Source organism: Myodes glareolus, chromosome 5 (assembly GCF_982192425.1).
Source record: "Myodes glareolus chromosome 5, mMyoGla1.1, whole genome shotgun sequence".
Lineage (NCBI taxonomy): Eukaryota > Metazoa > Chordata > Mammalia > Rodentia > Cricetidae > Myodes > Myodes glareolus.
Genome location: NC_142030.1, coordinates 7992652 through 8010249, shown reverse-complemented (window position 1 = coordinate 8010249; position 17598 = coordinate 7992652). Strand labels below are relative to the sequence as shown.

General features: G+C 38.5%; 1 protein-coding gene across 9 annotated transcripts in view; it reads left to right on the top strand.

Moving 5' to 3' along the window:
- The window catches only part of Gpatch2 (G-patch domain containing 2), a 210976-nt gene that overhangs the window by 117731 nt on the left and 75647 nt on the right, over positions 1–17598 (top strand). Inside the window, exon 9 of one of the 9 annotated variants that reach the window (XM_085687569.2) lies at positions 1349–1451. The exons of the other annotated variants lie outside the window; for them this stretch is intronic. Within the exon in view, the coding sequence (XP_085543695.1) occupies positions 1349–1436 (88 nt within the window). The 3' untranslated portion in view covers positions 1437–1451. Of the gene's footprint in view, positions 1–1348; positions 1452–17598 lie in introns of those variants that run through there. 9 annotated transcript variants of the gene reach the window in all.

The following is a 17598-nucleotide window of genomic DNA, read 5'->3' as shown; positions in this document are numbered from 1 at the left end:
AACTCTAGAAAACAAAAATTGCTTTCAAAACATAGTTAAATAAAAGCACATTTAAATGTTACCTTTGGAACTACTTATCACTTTTAAATTTTAATCATTAGTAGACATGATGTTGAGTAATCTGTCCTTCAAAGTGAGAACCAAACAAAATCCTTGGGCATTGTACCTGAGTGGTTTTGTTCTGTTGTTGTGAGATGGGATGTTAGCAAGTGGCTGAAACTGTTCTGGTCAGAGCTGTCTTGCTTCAGCCTCCACAGTGCTGAGTAACAGGCAGACACCACCATGTCTAACTCCTGTGTGACTTTTAGAACAGGAACAGCATCTACATTGTTCTCGGCCTATTCCAGAGCTGGGTAACTCTAGCTTGGGTACCACCTCATCTGGAGCCAATGAGACAGGGTGTTTCAACCCACGTACCATCTACAGTTACCTGCAGAGGGAAGGACTGGCTGTCAGTGCACAGCCAGTGGGAAATGCCTTGCGTGTTCCAGTCTTACATTTCAGCATTCAGGTGACAGATTGTGCTCCTTAAAATTTAAGCAAATCTTAAAATTTGTGTCTTTAAAAATAAATCTTTCCCCATGGCATCTCTCACTTAAAGTTACAAGTAAGTATTTTCATAATTCTGTAAAAACTTTGATCTAGCTTCAGTTCAAAGTTTCCCAAACTTAAAGCCAGCTAGTTCACAGGCATGAAGGGATGCCTGGTACTCAATCATGTGTCATTCTGGGACAAGTGTTCCCACCCCAGTGTTTACACACTGGTGACGTGTTTTCTACTTGAGAGTCCATTAACAACTTGAGAACTTGGGGCAGCTCAACTCAGCTGTTTTCATCAAGAAGTTTCCCTTCATCCCTGGAGGGCCTTGTGGTGATGTAGAATTTCCCCTCTTCCTTACCAGACTCTTGGAATATTTGATTTTTGTCATATACTCGTAAAAAGGACCTAGGCAGACTATCTAATACTTTGAGGTATTGCTTGAAATCAAGCAAAAGTCTGTTTGTTGGTGATAGTATTAGATTCTATTAATTTCTGTGATATCTTTTGACTTTATCCCTAAAAGTATATTTTTCATTTATTTCACACACATGGTTTGATATCCCTTGTGTACTATGTGACCTGATTCCTGATATTATCTGCTCATCCGAGGAGAAAGTGGATTGATTGATTGGTTGATTGATTTATTGATTGATTGATATTTGCTTTACTCTTGCCAGGTTGATTAAAATAAAAATCTAATAAAATAGAAAACAATAGATTTAATCTGAGAAACAGTCAATCCTGTTATATATTCCCAGTTATCTAAGATGGGTTCCTGTTCTCTTTCATGTCTTCCTCCTCCCATCAGAATGAAAAGAGTGTCGCTGTTTGTCCCATTGTGGAAGGCATTCATTTCCACGTGCTGGTACTTGTCACCATTTTTGTCACAGATGTGAGAGAATTACAGCTGCTTTTTATTTGATCTTCTAAAGATCCAAAGATGTTCAAGGATTCAGTCTTCCCCATGCTGTCATTTGCCGTTTGGAAAGGAAACCTAATTTGCAACAGATACAAAACTATTTGTCATTTTGCAGCTTTGCCAAAAATAAATGGAAGTATTAACGGCTACATCTCTGCACAGCTGTTAATAAATGGGCAGAGGGCTGCTCATTACAAACTGCATAAGGATGTGGACTGTGTGTGTGTCACTGCCTTTCCCAGAAACATACACAAAATTGCATATATCAGCAAAGCCACACCGCCTGGCCTGTCTTCTGGGGTCTTTAGCATGTTAAACAGACCTGTCCTTGTCACATTGGAGCTGTAATCATTTAACACTGTACTTTTAAAGTAAGTTATGCTGATTGACATTTTATATGGCCAAAGAGTGACTCGGGACCACCTTTAAACACTGGCTTAAAAATGTTATAGTTCTTTATGACCTCTTCTTCCCAAATTGAGAACTAGGGTAAGACTTCATTTGAGGTGAACAGCTTTGCTCAGCCCTCCATGGGAAGAGCCTCTCGAAGTGATTCCCATTCATTCATATGTGTGCATGGCCAAGTTAATAGAAGACACTCACATGTTCACTTTAATTAGAATGTATGCATTCCATATTTGTTTAATTGGAATACATTTAATTATATATGTGTCCTAATTAAAAAGAACATTTGAATAACTTCGAGGGCTAGAGATAGTTAGAGCAGAATAATTGGAAACTTCCCACACATGTGATATAAAATGGCTTTTAAGGGGTTTAATTTTCCCATTCTACACTCTACGATCAAATTATTGTATTTTATAAAACCTCACTGGGCACAAATTGCCAGTGCTCATGAATCCTGTCCTTTGGCATTCTGAAATTCTAACCTTTCTTGCCAAGATTTTAAATGAATGACTGGGGAGGGCTATTTTAAGTTATGATTATACCAAATAAATTAGTCACTAGTCAGTTTGAATTTTTAGCTGTTGCTTTTTGGTTGGAGATGAGGGACCCACAAAGAATGAGATAGTTTACTGAGTAGAAATACCTTCTTTATCTTGTATAGTGAATAAAATTCTAAAAATTCTCTCTCCTTTGGTGTAACTCTGATCACTTAGTAACCTCTTTTTCCCACAGGTGAGCTAGATGTTTTCAAATGCTTAGACATGTGCATAGGCTCTGTCCCCAAGGATGGCGGTTGGAGGTAGCTGTGGTCACTAATGACAGAAAATTGTTAGCATGTGTGAGCTCTTCCAGCACCGTTAACTGAAATAAATGTGTGGTCTGGAGTCTATTTCCTTAAGGACAGGTGTCTGTTTCACAGTTGGCACTCTCCAAATTGGCCCAGTGATTAAGTGGGCACGGACACAGCTCTAACCTTTAGCTCCCAGAGATGGGTCCCCTAGGAAATGATTAAGGTGCACCTGCAGAGCTGGATCCCGACAACCGGTGTCACTCCTGCAGCCTTGTAACTTCATTAGGGAGCATTTGGGAATGGCGATGCACTGTGCTCCTGTGCCGAAATGCTTCCCCAAACAAGCAGTCAGCCCTAACTCATTAATGGGAGAGATACTGGAATGTTGCTGCTTGAGTTTGTATCTTAAGGTCTCTAGAATAAACATACTTGAAGATAAAGTCGGTGTGTCTGGTGACTGTCTCAGCGGGGTGCCAGCATGTGACAAGTTCATTTCCTAGTCCCACCTACTAAAGTCTTCCACCACTCGATCACAGTAGAACAAAATCCTTCAGTATCAAATAATTTAATGCCCATGTATCTGTAAGTAAAATATTTTACTTACTAATATAAAAAAGTCAAATGTTAAACACTTAATTGTCATTTTTACCATTTTTCAGTTATAAGATCAATGCAAATTCATTTTAGAATAATACGAAACTTGTTTATATAGTTGTTGGTCCGATTGTTTTTTAATCAAATTTGTTTTATATCCAGTACTTTTTTTTCTTTTAGGGAATAAATACTTTTGTCATTCCATATTGATTTTGTTTGTGTACCAGGCTACAGATGGGAATTTACCTTTGTTTATTTCATATATTTCCGATCAATTCCATCTCATGCCCAATTATATTACACTAAATTAACATAATTCAACAGATGTTGATATTTAAATGTTTTCTGGCATTCAAATCTTGGACAGCTGTATTAGAGCTTGGGGAAAAGGCAAACATTTAGAGTTAAATGCTGAACATATGCTTAAATTACTAATTAGAGAGACAGACTGAAAACTACGTGTTCTCCTTCCTAAGGACATTAAGCCTTAGATAAAGGTTTGTGTCATTTTTTTAACAGCAATTACAATATGGGGCATGCTCCCAAACTAGAGGACACAGGCAGGCTTCATAGATAACTTAATTAAATTTCAAATTTAGTTCCTAAAAACTATAAATTATCTCTTTCACTGAGTCTGGAAGGAGCTATAGTGATTTCTACTTATAAGCTTAAGGACCAAAAAGTAAAAATGTTTCTTGGGCTAAAAACCATTTTCAGTGTATTATCATGAAAAAATGTTTATATCTGGAGAAATGGTAAGAAAAGTCGAAATTTGCTGGAAAGATGACTCAGAAGTTAAGAGCACTGAGTGTTCTCCCAGAGGTCCTGAGTTCAATTCCCAGCAACCCCATGGTAACTCACACCCATCTGTAATGAGATCTGGTGCCCTCTTCTGTCATGCAGGCATACATGCAGGTAGAACACTGTACACACAATAGATAGATAGATGATAGACAGCAGATGATAGATAGATTAATAGATGGATAGATAGATTGATAATAACTATTAAAAATGTTTCAGTGTAGTAGGAGTGGCGGGCTATGTCCTGCCACTCGCCCAGCTAGCTTTACCCGAAATAATTACACGGAAACTGTATTCTTTTAAACACTGCTTGGCCCATTAGTTTCAGCCTCTTATTGGCTAACTCTCACATCTTGATTAACCCATTTCTAATGATCTGTGTAGCACCATGAGGTGGTGGCTTACCGGGAGGATTCTAACCTGTTGCTGTCTCAGAGAGGAGAGTCATGGCGACTGCCTCATTGCCTTCTTCCGCCCAGCATTCTGTTCTGTCTACTTCACCCACCTAAGGGCTGGCCTATCAAAAAAGGCCAAGGCAGTCTCTTTATTAACCAATGAAAGTAACAATAGACAGATGACCCTCCTCCATCATTTCAGGAGAAAAGTCAAAATTCCTATCAATCTATCAGCTGTCTTAGAGAAGTATCAATGTGTGCATAGGCTAATGAATCAAACCGAAAATTCACCCATAAAGTATGAATAGCCACCACATCAAAACATGTTTGACATCTTTAGCCATCAGAAGGAAATGTAAAGCAAAACTTCACTGAATGTGCTCCTACTTCCATGTCTTTTTAAAATACGGACTCAACCAATGGGACAACTACGTGCCCTTTCAATACTTGTGCTTCCTAGCTCTATTTTCTATACTGGTGTCGTTTCATTCTTTATTGAACCCCATTGTATCTGTGTACCCTTAGTAGACAAAGAGGCTCATGCCTTCACTTGGCTTTTGTGGATGATACTGATAAGCTTAGAGGTCTGTGTATCCTATGGTGTGCTGACTTGGATTCCTTTGTGTATGTGCCCAGGAGTGGACTAGCTGGGTTCATCTATTTTTAGCTTTTTGAGGAACCTCCAAAGTGGTTTCCATAGTGTCTGTACAAATTTATATTTCTACCAATAATGTATTAGGGCTCTCCTCTCTGCCATCCTTACCAGCATGAGTTGCCATTTGTTTTCTTTCTGACAACTGATCTGACTGTGGTAAGCTGGAATTTCAGCGAAGTCTTGATTTACATTTTTCTGAGGGCTAAGGATGTCGAACATGTTTTCATGTGTTGACCATTTGTACTTCCTTGGAGTTCAATCCCTTAGTTCATTTGCTGATCCAATTATTTGACAGAAGGATTCGTAGTAGCATCACACTTGCTTTAACAGTAACAGTAACTAATATGGGTGAGTACATCCCATGCATTCCCTTGATGGTTTTATTCTTTAATGTTTTTAATTCCCTTATACTTATGAGTTCTCCTTCCTTACATGTCCTGTTTTCTTTGAAATTTTTATTTTTTTATTTTTGTTGTTGCTGTTGTTGAAGAAGTCAAATTGTACCTAAAACTGAGGTTTTGGAAAGAGTTCAATGATTTCTGTTTCCTGCTTTTGGCATGAACTTGGTAAATAAAATCCAAGTGTCCAAGATGAAAGGGAAGTCAGGTCAGCTGTCCTAATCAGCTCCAGTGCTGAGAAATACTTCCTGTGTCATTCTGTGTGCTCCTTTGTCCCCTGTGTTCTTGTCGCTGGCATTTAGATCTGGGGGCTCCTTTCCCTCGGGTTTCTCCTCCGTCTCACTCTATTTGACAAAGGGACTCGTGTCTATGCTGCCGTGCTTTCAGCGCTTTGTGTGCTGCGTTGGCCATGCTGATCCCTGCCACATGATGGATGAAGGGTGGCAAAGTGGTGATACTTCTTGTTTTGTTTTGTTTTCCCATGTAGGATTACTTCTGTTAACAGTTTCTCCTCTCCCACCACTTGAACACTGTGTGGTGTAGATAATGTAGAGAAAGCCTGATGAATACCTGTCTGGCCTTTAGCCTCAGTTTGCAGGGCTGAGCCTATTGGTTAGAGACCACTGGTGTGTTTCTGTCCATCAGGTGTTATACTAATTAGGTCTTGCTACAGTTGCTGCACTTGGAGCAAATGCTTCCATTGACTCCAGAGTGTTTATTTACTAGTAGTTTTGTTCTTTCCATGTGGAAACCATTTAGATTGTCAGGGCACCATTTTGTTTCTGGGTCTTTTTGAGGAAAACAATTAGAATTTCTCTTTCCCTCTCTATTTATTCCTGGCAGAATGCAGAATGTGTGACTCATAATGATAATTCTAACAAATTCAGAACATCGTTCTGTGAATTTCCCTTCATCTGTTTTTGAACATTAAAGGTGTTCCATCTCAAGGGCATGGGAATTTATATTTACATGACAATACCAAGAGCCGCCTCAAAATCCCCCTTGTGACTGCCAGTAAAAACTAGACAGTAAAATAGTTATTCTCCCTTTTCCTTTTACATGTAGAAAATACTTCACTGAAAATACCATTTCTCTATGCTGAAAGTAAGTAAAACTATTTTCCACCTGTAAAGATTTGAGTCTGTAGTCCCATTATTTCGATTTTGTGACATCTTTATTTTAATTACTATTTTTTCTTATAATAGCATGAATTATTTTAAGGTTCCACAATCAAATATTAACAAGAAGTATTCCTCAAAGGAATCCAGCTTCCATTTTGTCCTTGAATTCCCCCCTTCTCTCTCTCTCTCTCTCTCTCTCTCTCTCTCTCTCTCTCTCTCTCTCTCTCTCTCTCTCGCACACACACACATACACACACCATTTAGTTTCGGTTGGTTTCAGATGTAATCTTCTCTTGGCCTTGTCCTCCATCTCTTGTTCAGACAAATGGACTGGTGCCCTCCCTGCATCTCCAGCGCTTCCAGTATTCTTACTCTCAGTCTGTCTGGGATGTCTTTGGAACTCTGATGCCAGCTTGTTCTCTCACAGTGTCTGCACTCACCTCAGACCCTGGTCCAGTTCTGCCTCATGCTGCCAGCTCTCCACTATAACCTCCTCGGCCCTTCCTGTGCCTCTCCCAAGCACTTCATTTTAGTTTTTAGTTCTGTGTGTGTTTTCAATATATGGTTGGGGCGCTGGGTTAAGCTGCACATATGAGTGCAGGGCTTGTGGAGGCCAGCAGTGCTGCATTCACTGGGGCTGGAGGTACAAGTGCTTGTGAGCTGCCCTGTGTGGGTGCTGGGAACCAAACTTAGGTCCTCTAGAAGAGCAGCACATGCTCCTAACCACTGAGCCATCTCTCCAGCCTTCCAAACACTTAAATATATCGTTACTTTGTTCATACATAAAGCCAGTAAGCAACTCTGTCCTGGCTTTCCTATGTATTCTTAAGTTCTTTGCATTTTTAGGTAAAATATGCAAAATATGCCAACGCATGTAACATTCTATCTGTCACTTGTAGATTCCATCACAGGGACTCAAGTGCATGCCTAGAGACACTGACCAAGTGCATGCCTAGAGACACCGACTCAACCCTCACCTGAGCTTACCAAGTTCATGCCTAGAGACACTGACTTAACCTCACATGAGCTTTGTGCATCTTGCTTTGTTGTCTCCGCTATTTTCCTGAGAAGGAAAACCCGACGAAGCATGTTGAGTATTGTCCAAACTGACAAAGAAGTAAAGAGCTTGTCTCCTTGGGCTTGCTTGCCTTCCTAACCACTCTACAGACTGCCTCTCAGGATGGGTGGGTGGGGAGGGGTGGAGGAGTGAACGAGGAACTGACAGAAATTCCCTCAGCTGAGAAAGCAATCCTTCCCACTTTTTCTCTTGAGGCAGATTCTTTGGGTACAACAAAGACTTCAGTCCCTGTGTCCTCAGCCTCCTGAACGCTGGGTGTTCAGGCATATGCCACCACACCCAGCTTCTCATAGTAGATGAAAGATTGAGTATAAAATTATTCCTGTGTAGCAGATCTGATTATCCTCCTTAGATATGAAGAAATAGAAAAAGGGGTTAAATAATTTTCCTAACTCAGTGATAGATAAAGTATCAATGTTGTTTCTCAAGTCTTATTTCTAATCCTTGTGAAGTTGCCTTGAGCTGGAGGTATATCTGCAGTATAATGTGTTTACAATGTATGAGGCCCTAGTTCAGTCCCTACCATGATGGGGGGGGGCATGGCAGGTGGTGATAAGTGATCTGTCAATTAGCCTTCTACCCTGACATCATAAACATTATTAAAATTGCCTTATTTGTGTCCAAAAAAAAGTGATAACATTTTGAAATCACAACTCACTGGATAGCTGATTATCTAGCATTTAATTTTTGAGATTATGTCTGCCAGAAGTATATAAAGGAGAAAAAAAACAATAATTTATATTTCAAATGGTTCATGTAGCATGGTGTTTTTCTTCATGAGCATTGAAAATAACTTTTTGGTTTTTCGAGACAGGGTTTTTCTGTGCAGCTCTGACTGCCCTGAAATTCACTTCATAGACCAGGCTGGCCTCGAACTCACAGAGATCTGGCTGCCTCTGCCTCTTAAGTGCCAAGCGTGTGCCACCACCGCCCAGCAGAAATAAATCTTTTAACACAGTGAATAATAGATCTGAAGTGGAAAACGTTCTAAAGGAAATTTGGTTCAAATATTTCAGTGTCAGAATCCATCCCGAGTACAGACTGGCACACTGAAACTCTCTATGTCTTCTGTTGTGTTGAATTAGAGGAATGCTGCCACTCTGCCTCCTGGTCCTATTGCTTGCTCAGAGCCATCTGGAGCAGGCTTTGTAGAAGAGGAGGGACTGGAAGGATTCCTTCTATAAAACCTACACTGAGATGCAAGATTCTACAGAAATGACAATACTGTAGAATAAGTGAACACATGGATATTCTACCCCATAGCCTAAGACACTGACCAAAGAAACTTAGTGCTTTCTGTTTCCATAAGTAAGCACATTCTTATTAGTGAGATTGGAACCAATAAAAGTATAAATTGTTTAAAAGACATAAGCTCTGGGCATGCCTGGTTAAATTTCATTCAATTTTATAAGCATATGATATTAGCAAGGATGCACTTGCTAAGAGAAATATTCTTTAATAAATCAGATGTAGGCCCTCTTGCCTTCTTGCATGTAGTCTGTGCAGAATGCCTGTCCATGCTGTGATAACTGTAGCCGAAGATAGAAGACACTTTTTTGTTTTGTTTTGTTTCCAAGAGATGGACAGTTATTTCTGCAATGGGAACTAGGTAGGCTGTATAGAGAGGTTGTGAGTCCATTGATTCTGATAGACTTTCAGCAGTAAGCAACTTAAACAAGATTCAAATAAGTTTGTTTTCACAGGGTAGCACTAACATACTCCAAAATAAATATCTATTTGCATGTGTCACGTTTCAGACATTCTATCCTGTTATTCAGTTAGTCTGTCAATATGAAGATTAAAGTGGCTACCATGCTTTCCTTGCTTTTTTGCCGTCTTACTCAGCAAGTGTACTGTAGACAATGACATTACCATGGCTCTTCTGAGCAGGCACAGTCCCTGCACAGGGCAAGAAACCAAACTGCACTTAGTCTGAAGCCACTGTGTCACAGCCCAGTCATGTAAGGAAATAACAGAAGAGACTTTGGACAGTGGGGGCTGTCTCACTGTGTATTTTGGTTAGTATCTAACAATTTATAAATGTTGATTTGTTATCATTGAATGCATTTGAAAGAATTTAAATAATAGTTAGAGAAATACATTTTTAAATGCCTGTTTCATTGCCGAGTGCATGTTGATTCCAGCAGTTTGATTCCTTGTGTTTCTAACACACGTCAGTAGCTGGTTAGGCTCAGAGAACTAGACACACTCATTGGCCTGGAGTTGTTTTCTACATAATTAACTGACAGATCCCTGTGATCTGTAAACAACTGGAGACCATAGTATGTGGTAAGGGTAGTAACAGTTATGCCACACTGGCATGGCTGTAGAGGAAAGGTGTCTTGAAGCAAGGCTCGGAACACTTCCAGGAGAGGGAAATTACAGCTGTGCCAGTACTGTGGAAGCTCCTTCCGCTCCTTCAATCAGTAGCCTTTAAGATACCAGCCCACTTGGATGTAGTCTCTTATTTTGTAAATGCAGTTGAAAAGCCTGTGCTTGCACTCTGGCTTCCGGCTCTTACTTCCAGCTGCTAGACTCTGTTCCTGTTCCCCGTTCATGCAGAGGACTGTGATCTAGGACAGTGATGTCTCCCCTAAATAAATAACCCTTTATTATACGCAATTCTGAACTAGTGTGGGATTATTTTGTATCTTCCACCATCATCTGGTGCCCAAACATGAGGACCAGTCCACGTTTTGGGGGATTGGTCTGCCAGCCATGTGGTGCTTTGGGCACTGACTCTCCCGCCCACGGCTTTAGCCGGCCCTCAGACTGTTCAACTCCCCCCAGCTCACAACCCACTCGCCAGCCCACACACTGCTGCCTTTAATCCCCATGGTGCACACAGTCTACAACTCATACTGACAGAAAACTTTGGGTTTTCTCTTTATCCTGGGCCCCAATTCTCTGAATCATTTGATCACCTTAATAAATATACTTAATTTGTTAAACAAAGCATATTTTTCAGTACCCAAGTAAATGTTCGCTGCTGCTAGTAACTGCAACACCTGCTGGCCAATAACGGTTATTACACCTATGCTAGTTAGTTGTAATTACGTCAGGACAGATAAGATCTGAAAAACTACATAAAATGACTGATAACATCCAGGAGTTCAATATTTTGCTTATATTGTAGAAGATATTGTGTAAGACTATTGTTATTTTTCTTCCTATTATATGATTCTAGGAATTAGCTTTGTTTTCAATATTAAAGAAAATATTTTTTAAAAATGGTTCACTACTATGGAGAGGGATAGCATTAAATTTGACAAAATTGTCTGAAATAATTTGTGCTGTGGAATCTGTTGGAATCTGTTGAAAACTTAAGATATGTCCAAGAATGAGATATTATCTTTACTGAAAATTTTGGAATCCTCTGTGAGGACATTAGAATAGAACACTGGACAGGAGATTCAAACTTTATAAAAAGGCAGTAGTAAAATTATTTGAAAATTCTTTGAAATTTTAAATAAATTTGAAGAATTTATTGAAATTGATGAGCAGGGACAGAAGGTACAAGAAAAGAATTTAGCCTCATCAGTATGTACCAGACCCCTTACACAGAGTTTCATCTGTATATTCAGTAATTTTCTCAGAAAGAATATACCTGGGAACCAGTGCGTATGAGCAATCTAACAGAAATAAAACAAGCAATAGTTTCTCATGGCCTACCTTCACCACTTGTCAGGAAAATAGTTTAAACGTGGACTTCAAGCACTAAGGCTACCCCACATGATTGGCTTCAGTTAATCCCAATGGTCCTAGAAAAATGGACCTCAGCTGCTTTAGAAGTGTTATTGGAGAGAAGAGGCAAAAATTTTAGAGCAACAGGAGAAAACAAAAGGAGTTGACATTTCCCAAGATCAAATTCTTGGGAGAGGGTCATTACTCTGATCCTCAGAAGCAGGCTCACTACAAACACAACCTGTCCCTATGTAGCACAGCAACTTTAAATGCTTGGGACAGGATTCAGGAACCAGGAAAGATGACCGAATCATATATTAGGGTTAAACAAGGCCAGAGAGAAAACCCTTTATTGACTTCTCACAAAGATTAACTAGGGTTGTAAAATTAGGAGTTACAGACCCTGAAGCTAGAAGTGTACTAATTGAATCCTTGGCTTTTGAAAATGCCAACTTGGAATGTAAGAAGATCCTTGGGCTTTTGAAGGTTGAATCAGTACCCATAGATGAATGGATCTTGCATATAATGAATGTTGAAACATTTGACTATAGTACTGAAGCTTGGGTAGGAGAAGCGATTTCCAATGGTATGAGGAGACACCAAATGCCATATGTTTTAATTGTGGAAGAATAGGAACTCTAAGAAGGGACTGTAGACAAGGAATTCCTAGGAATAATGTCTCCTCTAGGAATGGCAAGAATAGGAGGACTCAGCCTTCTGGTATATGTAGGAGGTGTGGCAAAGGCCAGCATTGAACTAATGAATGTAGGTCAACAAGAGAAAGACAAGGCAACCAGATACCGCCGGGAAACTCCTTGGGGACCTCTTTCGGGACTTTCAGGCCCCAATGTCAAACAAGGCCCAGTCATTCCCAGTCACTGTGGAGAGCAAGTTTCAACAGGAAAATTAAACAATCCAGTGCCTACTATAAAAAAAACATACTGTTTTGGTTGATAGAATAGACTTGGAGGATGAGTCAAAAACTCCAGTAGGTGATAGGAAATTTATATTTTGGCAGACTTCTATGAATGATCAAAGACCAAAGCTAAGAGTGTGCCTAAATGGCATTGTAATTGAGGGATTACTAGACACAGGTATGGATGTGACTATCAGTACTCCATAATTTTAGCAGCCAAATTGGCCTCTTCAAGAGGCAGATATTCAGTTCCTGGAAATTGGAACACTATCTCAAGTAAAACAAAGCATGAGGTGGATTCAATGCATAGGGCCAGAAGGACAGAAAAGAAGGTTGAACCCATATGTAGCTAATATTGCTTTGAATTTACGGGGGTTTGACCTATTGCAGTAATGGAATACCCAGGTTAACATTTCTGCAGTCCCCAAAACCCATGGTTCTGGGAAGGATATTATAAACAAAGGTCACCAGCCATTCAGGCTGTATAAGAACAAAGAAACAACTAGCAACCTTCAGAGGTACTAACAGCCTTGCCTTTAAGATGGTGAACTGAGAAACACATATGGGTTAAACAGTGACCTTTAACAGAAGACAAACTACAGGCTTTAGAACAGCTGATACAGGAGCAAGTAGATGCTCACCATATTGAAGAATCAACCAACCCTTGGAATTGTCCTGTATTTTTTGTTAAAAAAGAAATCTGGAAAATGGAACATCATGACAAATATAAGAGCTGTCAACAAGTTTATCCAACCTGTGGGCCCTCTACAATCTGGAATTCCTCTGCCTTCTCTATTACCAAAAGGATGTCCTCGTATAGATATTAACATAAAAGATTGTTTCCTTACTATACTTTTACAAGAAAAGGATCCTGGAAAATTTTCTTTCAAGTGCCTACTTATAATAATTCTCAAACTACCAGGAGATACCAGTGGACCATCCTCACAAAGGGAATGCTCAATAGGCCCACCCTGTTTCAATACTTTGTACATCAGCCATTGGAAATAATATGCAAGCAATTTCCTAAGTCTATAATTAACCATTACATGGATGACATTTTGTTATCTGACTCAAATGCAGATACTTTAGAAAGAATGTTTGAAGAAGTAAATAAAAGTTTTGCCTAAATGGTGATTACAAATTGCTCCTGAAAAAAAAATACAAATATGGGAATTTGTTAATTACCTAGGTTACAAAATAGGTTTACAGAAAATTAGAACACAAAAGGTACAAATTAGGAGAGACCAATTGCAGACTCTTAATAACTTTTAAAGATTGTTAGGATATGTTTCCAGTCTCTGACCTAATAGTTGGGATAACACCTGACCTAATAGTTTATTTAAACAAAATCTTAGATGGTGATAAAGACTTAAATAGTCCCAGAGAATTAATAGTTGAAACAGATAAAGAATTGATGGTTGTTGAAGAGAAATTACAGGAGGTGCATGTAGATAGAGTGAATCCAAAGTATTCTAGTCATATTGCCTTCCAGAATTTTCTGCATAGGACTTTTAATGCAGAGGGAAAATATTATCTCAGAATAGATCTTTTTACCACATAAACCAACTAGAAAATTAAAACTTATGTGGAAAAAGTTTCTGAATTAATTATAAAAGGAAAATTGAGACTTTGTCAACTAGCAGGTATAGACCCAGCAGAGCTTATAGTTCCTTTTACTGCTGATGAAATTAAAAAATTATGGGAAGACAATGAACCTTGGCAAAGAGCTTGTGCTAATTTTTTGGGAAAAATCAATACCTATTATCTCAAAAGTGATAAGATTAGTCTTATAAAGAGAACTACTTGGATTCTTCCCTGAATTTTATGTGATGCACCAATAACTGGAGCCTGTACATTTTATATAGATGCAAATAAATCAGAAAAGGCAGCTTACAAATCAGGAGAATTAAATAAGGTGGAACAAAGCCCTTATAATTCTGTCCAAAAGGCAAAATTATATGCTATTCTCATGGTGCTAAGGGATTTTAAAGAATCTCTCAGTATAGTCACTGATTTGCAATATGCAGAAAGAGTTATCTTGCATATTGAAACTACTGAGCTAATACCAGATGATACAGAATTGACTTCATTATTCATTCAGTTTCAAGATATAATTAGGAATAGACTTTGTCCCATGTACATAATACATATACAATCCCATATGGGTCTGCCAGGTTCTCTAGCACAAGGTAACACAGAAATTGATTGGAAGCGTTCTGCAGGCCTCAGAATTTTATAAGAAACATCATGTCAATAGTAAAGTTTTAAAGAAAGAGTTTTCTATTACATGGCAACAAGCTAAGGAGATTAAAAGAGATGTCCTACTTGTTCTTTTATAACCAAACACCATTACCAGCAGGGAGTAAGCCAAAGGGTACTCAAAGGAATGACATCTGGCAGATGGATGTGTTCCACTATACAGAATTTGAAATTTTGAAATATGTACACCACACCATTGACACTTATTCAGGTTTTCTATGGGCAACTGCCTTGAGCTCAGAAAAGGCTGATTCAGTAATCACACATTTATTAGAAGTTATGGCCATCATGTATATACCTGCACAAATATAGATAGACAATGGTCCAGCATATGTGTCTAAGAAAATGAAACCATTTTTTTTGCTTATTATAGTATAAAGCATATTAGAGGTATATCAAACAATCCTACAGGTCAGGCAGTTATAGAAAGATCAAATCAAACTATAAAGGATATGCTAAGTAAACAGAAAGGGATGGAAAATACCCCCAGAAATAGACTGTACAGTGCTTTATTAACCTTGAATTTTCTTAATGCTAATGAGAAAGGAACAACAGCAGCAGAGAGACATTGGATAATAGAAAAAAAAACTTCTGAATTAAACCAGCCAGTATATTTCAAGTATGTGCTGACCTCACAATGGAAACCAGGAGATGTACTATGTTGGGGAAGAGGTTTTGCTCTTGTTTCCACAGGAGGAGAAAAGCTATGAATACCATCAAAATTGATAAAGATTCAGTTTGAAAAAGAGACACTTCTTGAGAAAGAGAAATGACAGCTCATCCACAGAGGTGACAATCCTTTAGGTGGTAAGAAAACCTCATAAGAATTGGGGCAGGGTTCTGTTCTTTGCAGGAAAATATTCATCTTCAATGAGCAGAGAGACCCTGGACATCTAGATGCGTAAAGATAAAAAGATAGCTATTCAGAAAGAATCATCAAACAAAGAGAAATCTGCCTTATGATGCTGTATTAGCTGCATGGTAAAATTTGATTATTTGGACACATATACATCTCTACCTAAAAATAAGAGCTGGCTTTGAAGTTGGACAGTGGCTATTCTCTAAATCCAAGCATGCTGTTAAAAAAAAAAAATCAGAATTTCTGTCTCATTTCAGGAACCTTCTGTTATGGGACTGAAAGAAGATAAATTTTAAGGAAATATTTTACTTTTTTCGATGCTCATTTTGTTTATATCATATCTTTCATTAAATATATGTCTATACGAATAATGCTTAAGTTTTCCACAATGAGCGTAGATTTTCCTGCAGTAATTTTTTAAACATCCAGGAAGAAGATGAGGCCCCACAACAATGACTCCACCTGATTGAAATGACATCATGATAGTGATGTCGCTACTATGAGACTGGTTTTGGGTTATCAGCTATGGAAAAGGTGCACCTTCTTACAATATTCTGGCCAGAACTCCAAATAAGAACTTCAAAGCAAACAAAAAGACCCTATTGACTACTCAGAGAACATTTGTAATTATACAAAACAGGAATCTTAAAACTTAAACATCATTTTACTTTTTCCAGATCCCATAGAGAAAAACATCACCCCCATGAGAGCAGGAAGCAATTCTAGAAAGCAATGTCCCCTCTCCCAACAAAGTTTGTCCTCACTGTTAGAGACACGTTTTAGGGGTTGGTTATTACTTGCATAGGGTTGGGGTTATACTAATAATAATAATGAGTAATAAAGTGAATATTTGCGAGCTATTATTTATGGACAATTTACACTGATATAGTTTCTTATATGTTGAATGTATGCATGTTTCTACCTTTGTTTAAGACATTTTGTATATTGATCCAATTTTGGTATATATTTATCATATTGCATTATATATTTCTACCTCTGATTAAGATATTTATATGTTGTTTACATTTTGATGTCATTGTCCTCCTTTACTGTAGAGTTGTTTAAAGATTGTTTAATATTCTCATACGAACTCTTAATCTTTAAGTTATATAGGTCAATAGTTTGTTATTCTTCTAATCAGACTAATTAGGTTCTTTAAATTCATGGAGTTTGTATTCTACATAGATAGGTAACCTCCAACCACTTCAAAGATCTGTAGAATATGGCATTTAAATAACTTAGGATTCTGTTGACATGAGACATGATTGCTCCTGGCAGCACCAATCTATTCCCAAGACAGTGTTGAGCACCAAAGACACTTCACTTGGAGTTTGTCTTCTTCTTGGCATAACTGGCCATTGGGCAAGAAATTGTCCATGCTTTGACCACTGACAAAGTACACAATGTCTGGCCTGGACAAACATGATACAAGAAAAAAAGAACTGTCAAGTCTTGCCAAGACAGGGTGAGACGGTTTTGAAAAATTTCCAGCCTCTGAAAATGGTCTGTACTCTAGGCCTTAGCCAAAGTTGGTTGCTTCAACATTGCAAATGAGACTTTGGGTGACTGCTCAGGCAACCAGTTGTCTGTGTCATCTACTGCACATTTTGGAAGCTGCTTGATTGCACTTCCTGCCTACTCAAATAATATTATTTCCCTTAGACCTTTGCTGGTGTTGAAGATTGGATAGTCGTAATTACTGTCCTCTTATGATCTAGCCAAGCCATTTCCAATACAAAACTTAGACTCCTTAGGATAGAATGTTTATTAAAATATTTAGCATACGTTCCTTGCTTAATATTGTTTATGCTGGTTGTAATTCAGATCTTATACTTGATATCTGTTCCTAGTGTATATAGCTTTGTATTAGGTTTGGAACTCTCTTATTTAAACAAATGGGGAGGTGCTGTGGGAACTCCTGCCACTTCTTTAGCCAATAACCTTTACAATACCAGCCCACTTGGGCATGGTCTCTTATACTATAAATGCACCTCTAAAGCCTGTGCTCGCTCTCTTGATTTCGGATCTCGCTTCCCACAGCTAGATTCTATTCCTGTTTCCCGTTCCTGCAGAGGATTGTGATCTAGGACAGTGATCTGTAAGTCTCCCCTAAATAAATAACCCTTTATTATGTAATTCTGAACTAGTGTGGGATTATTTTGTATCTTCCGCCATCATGCC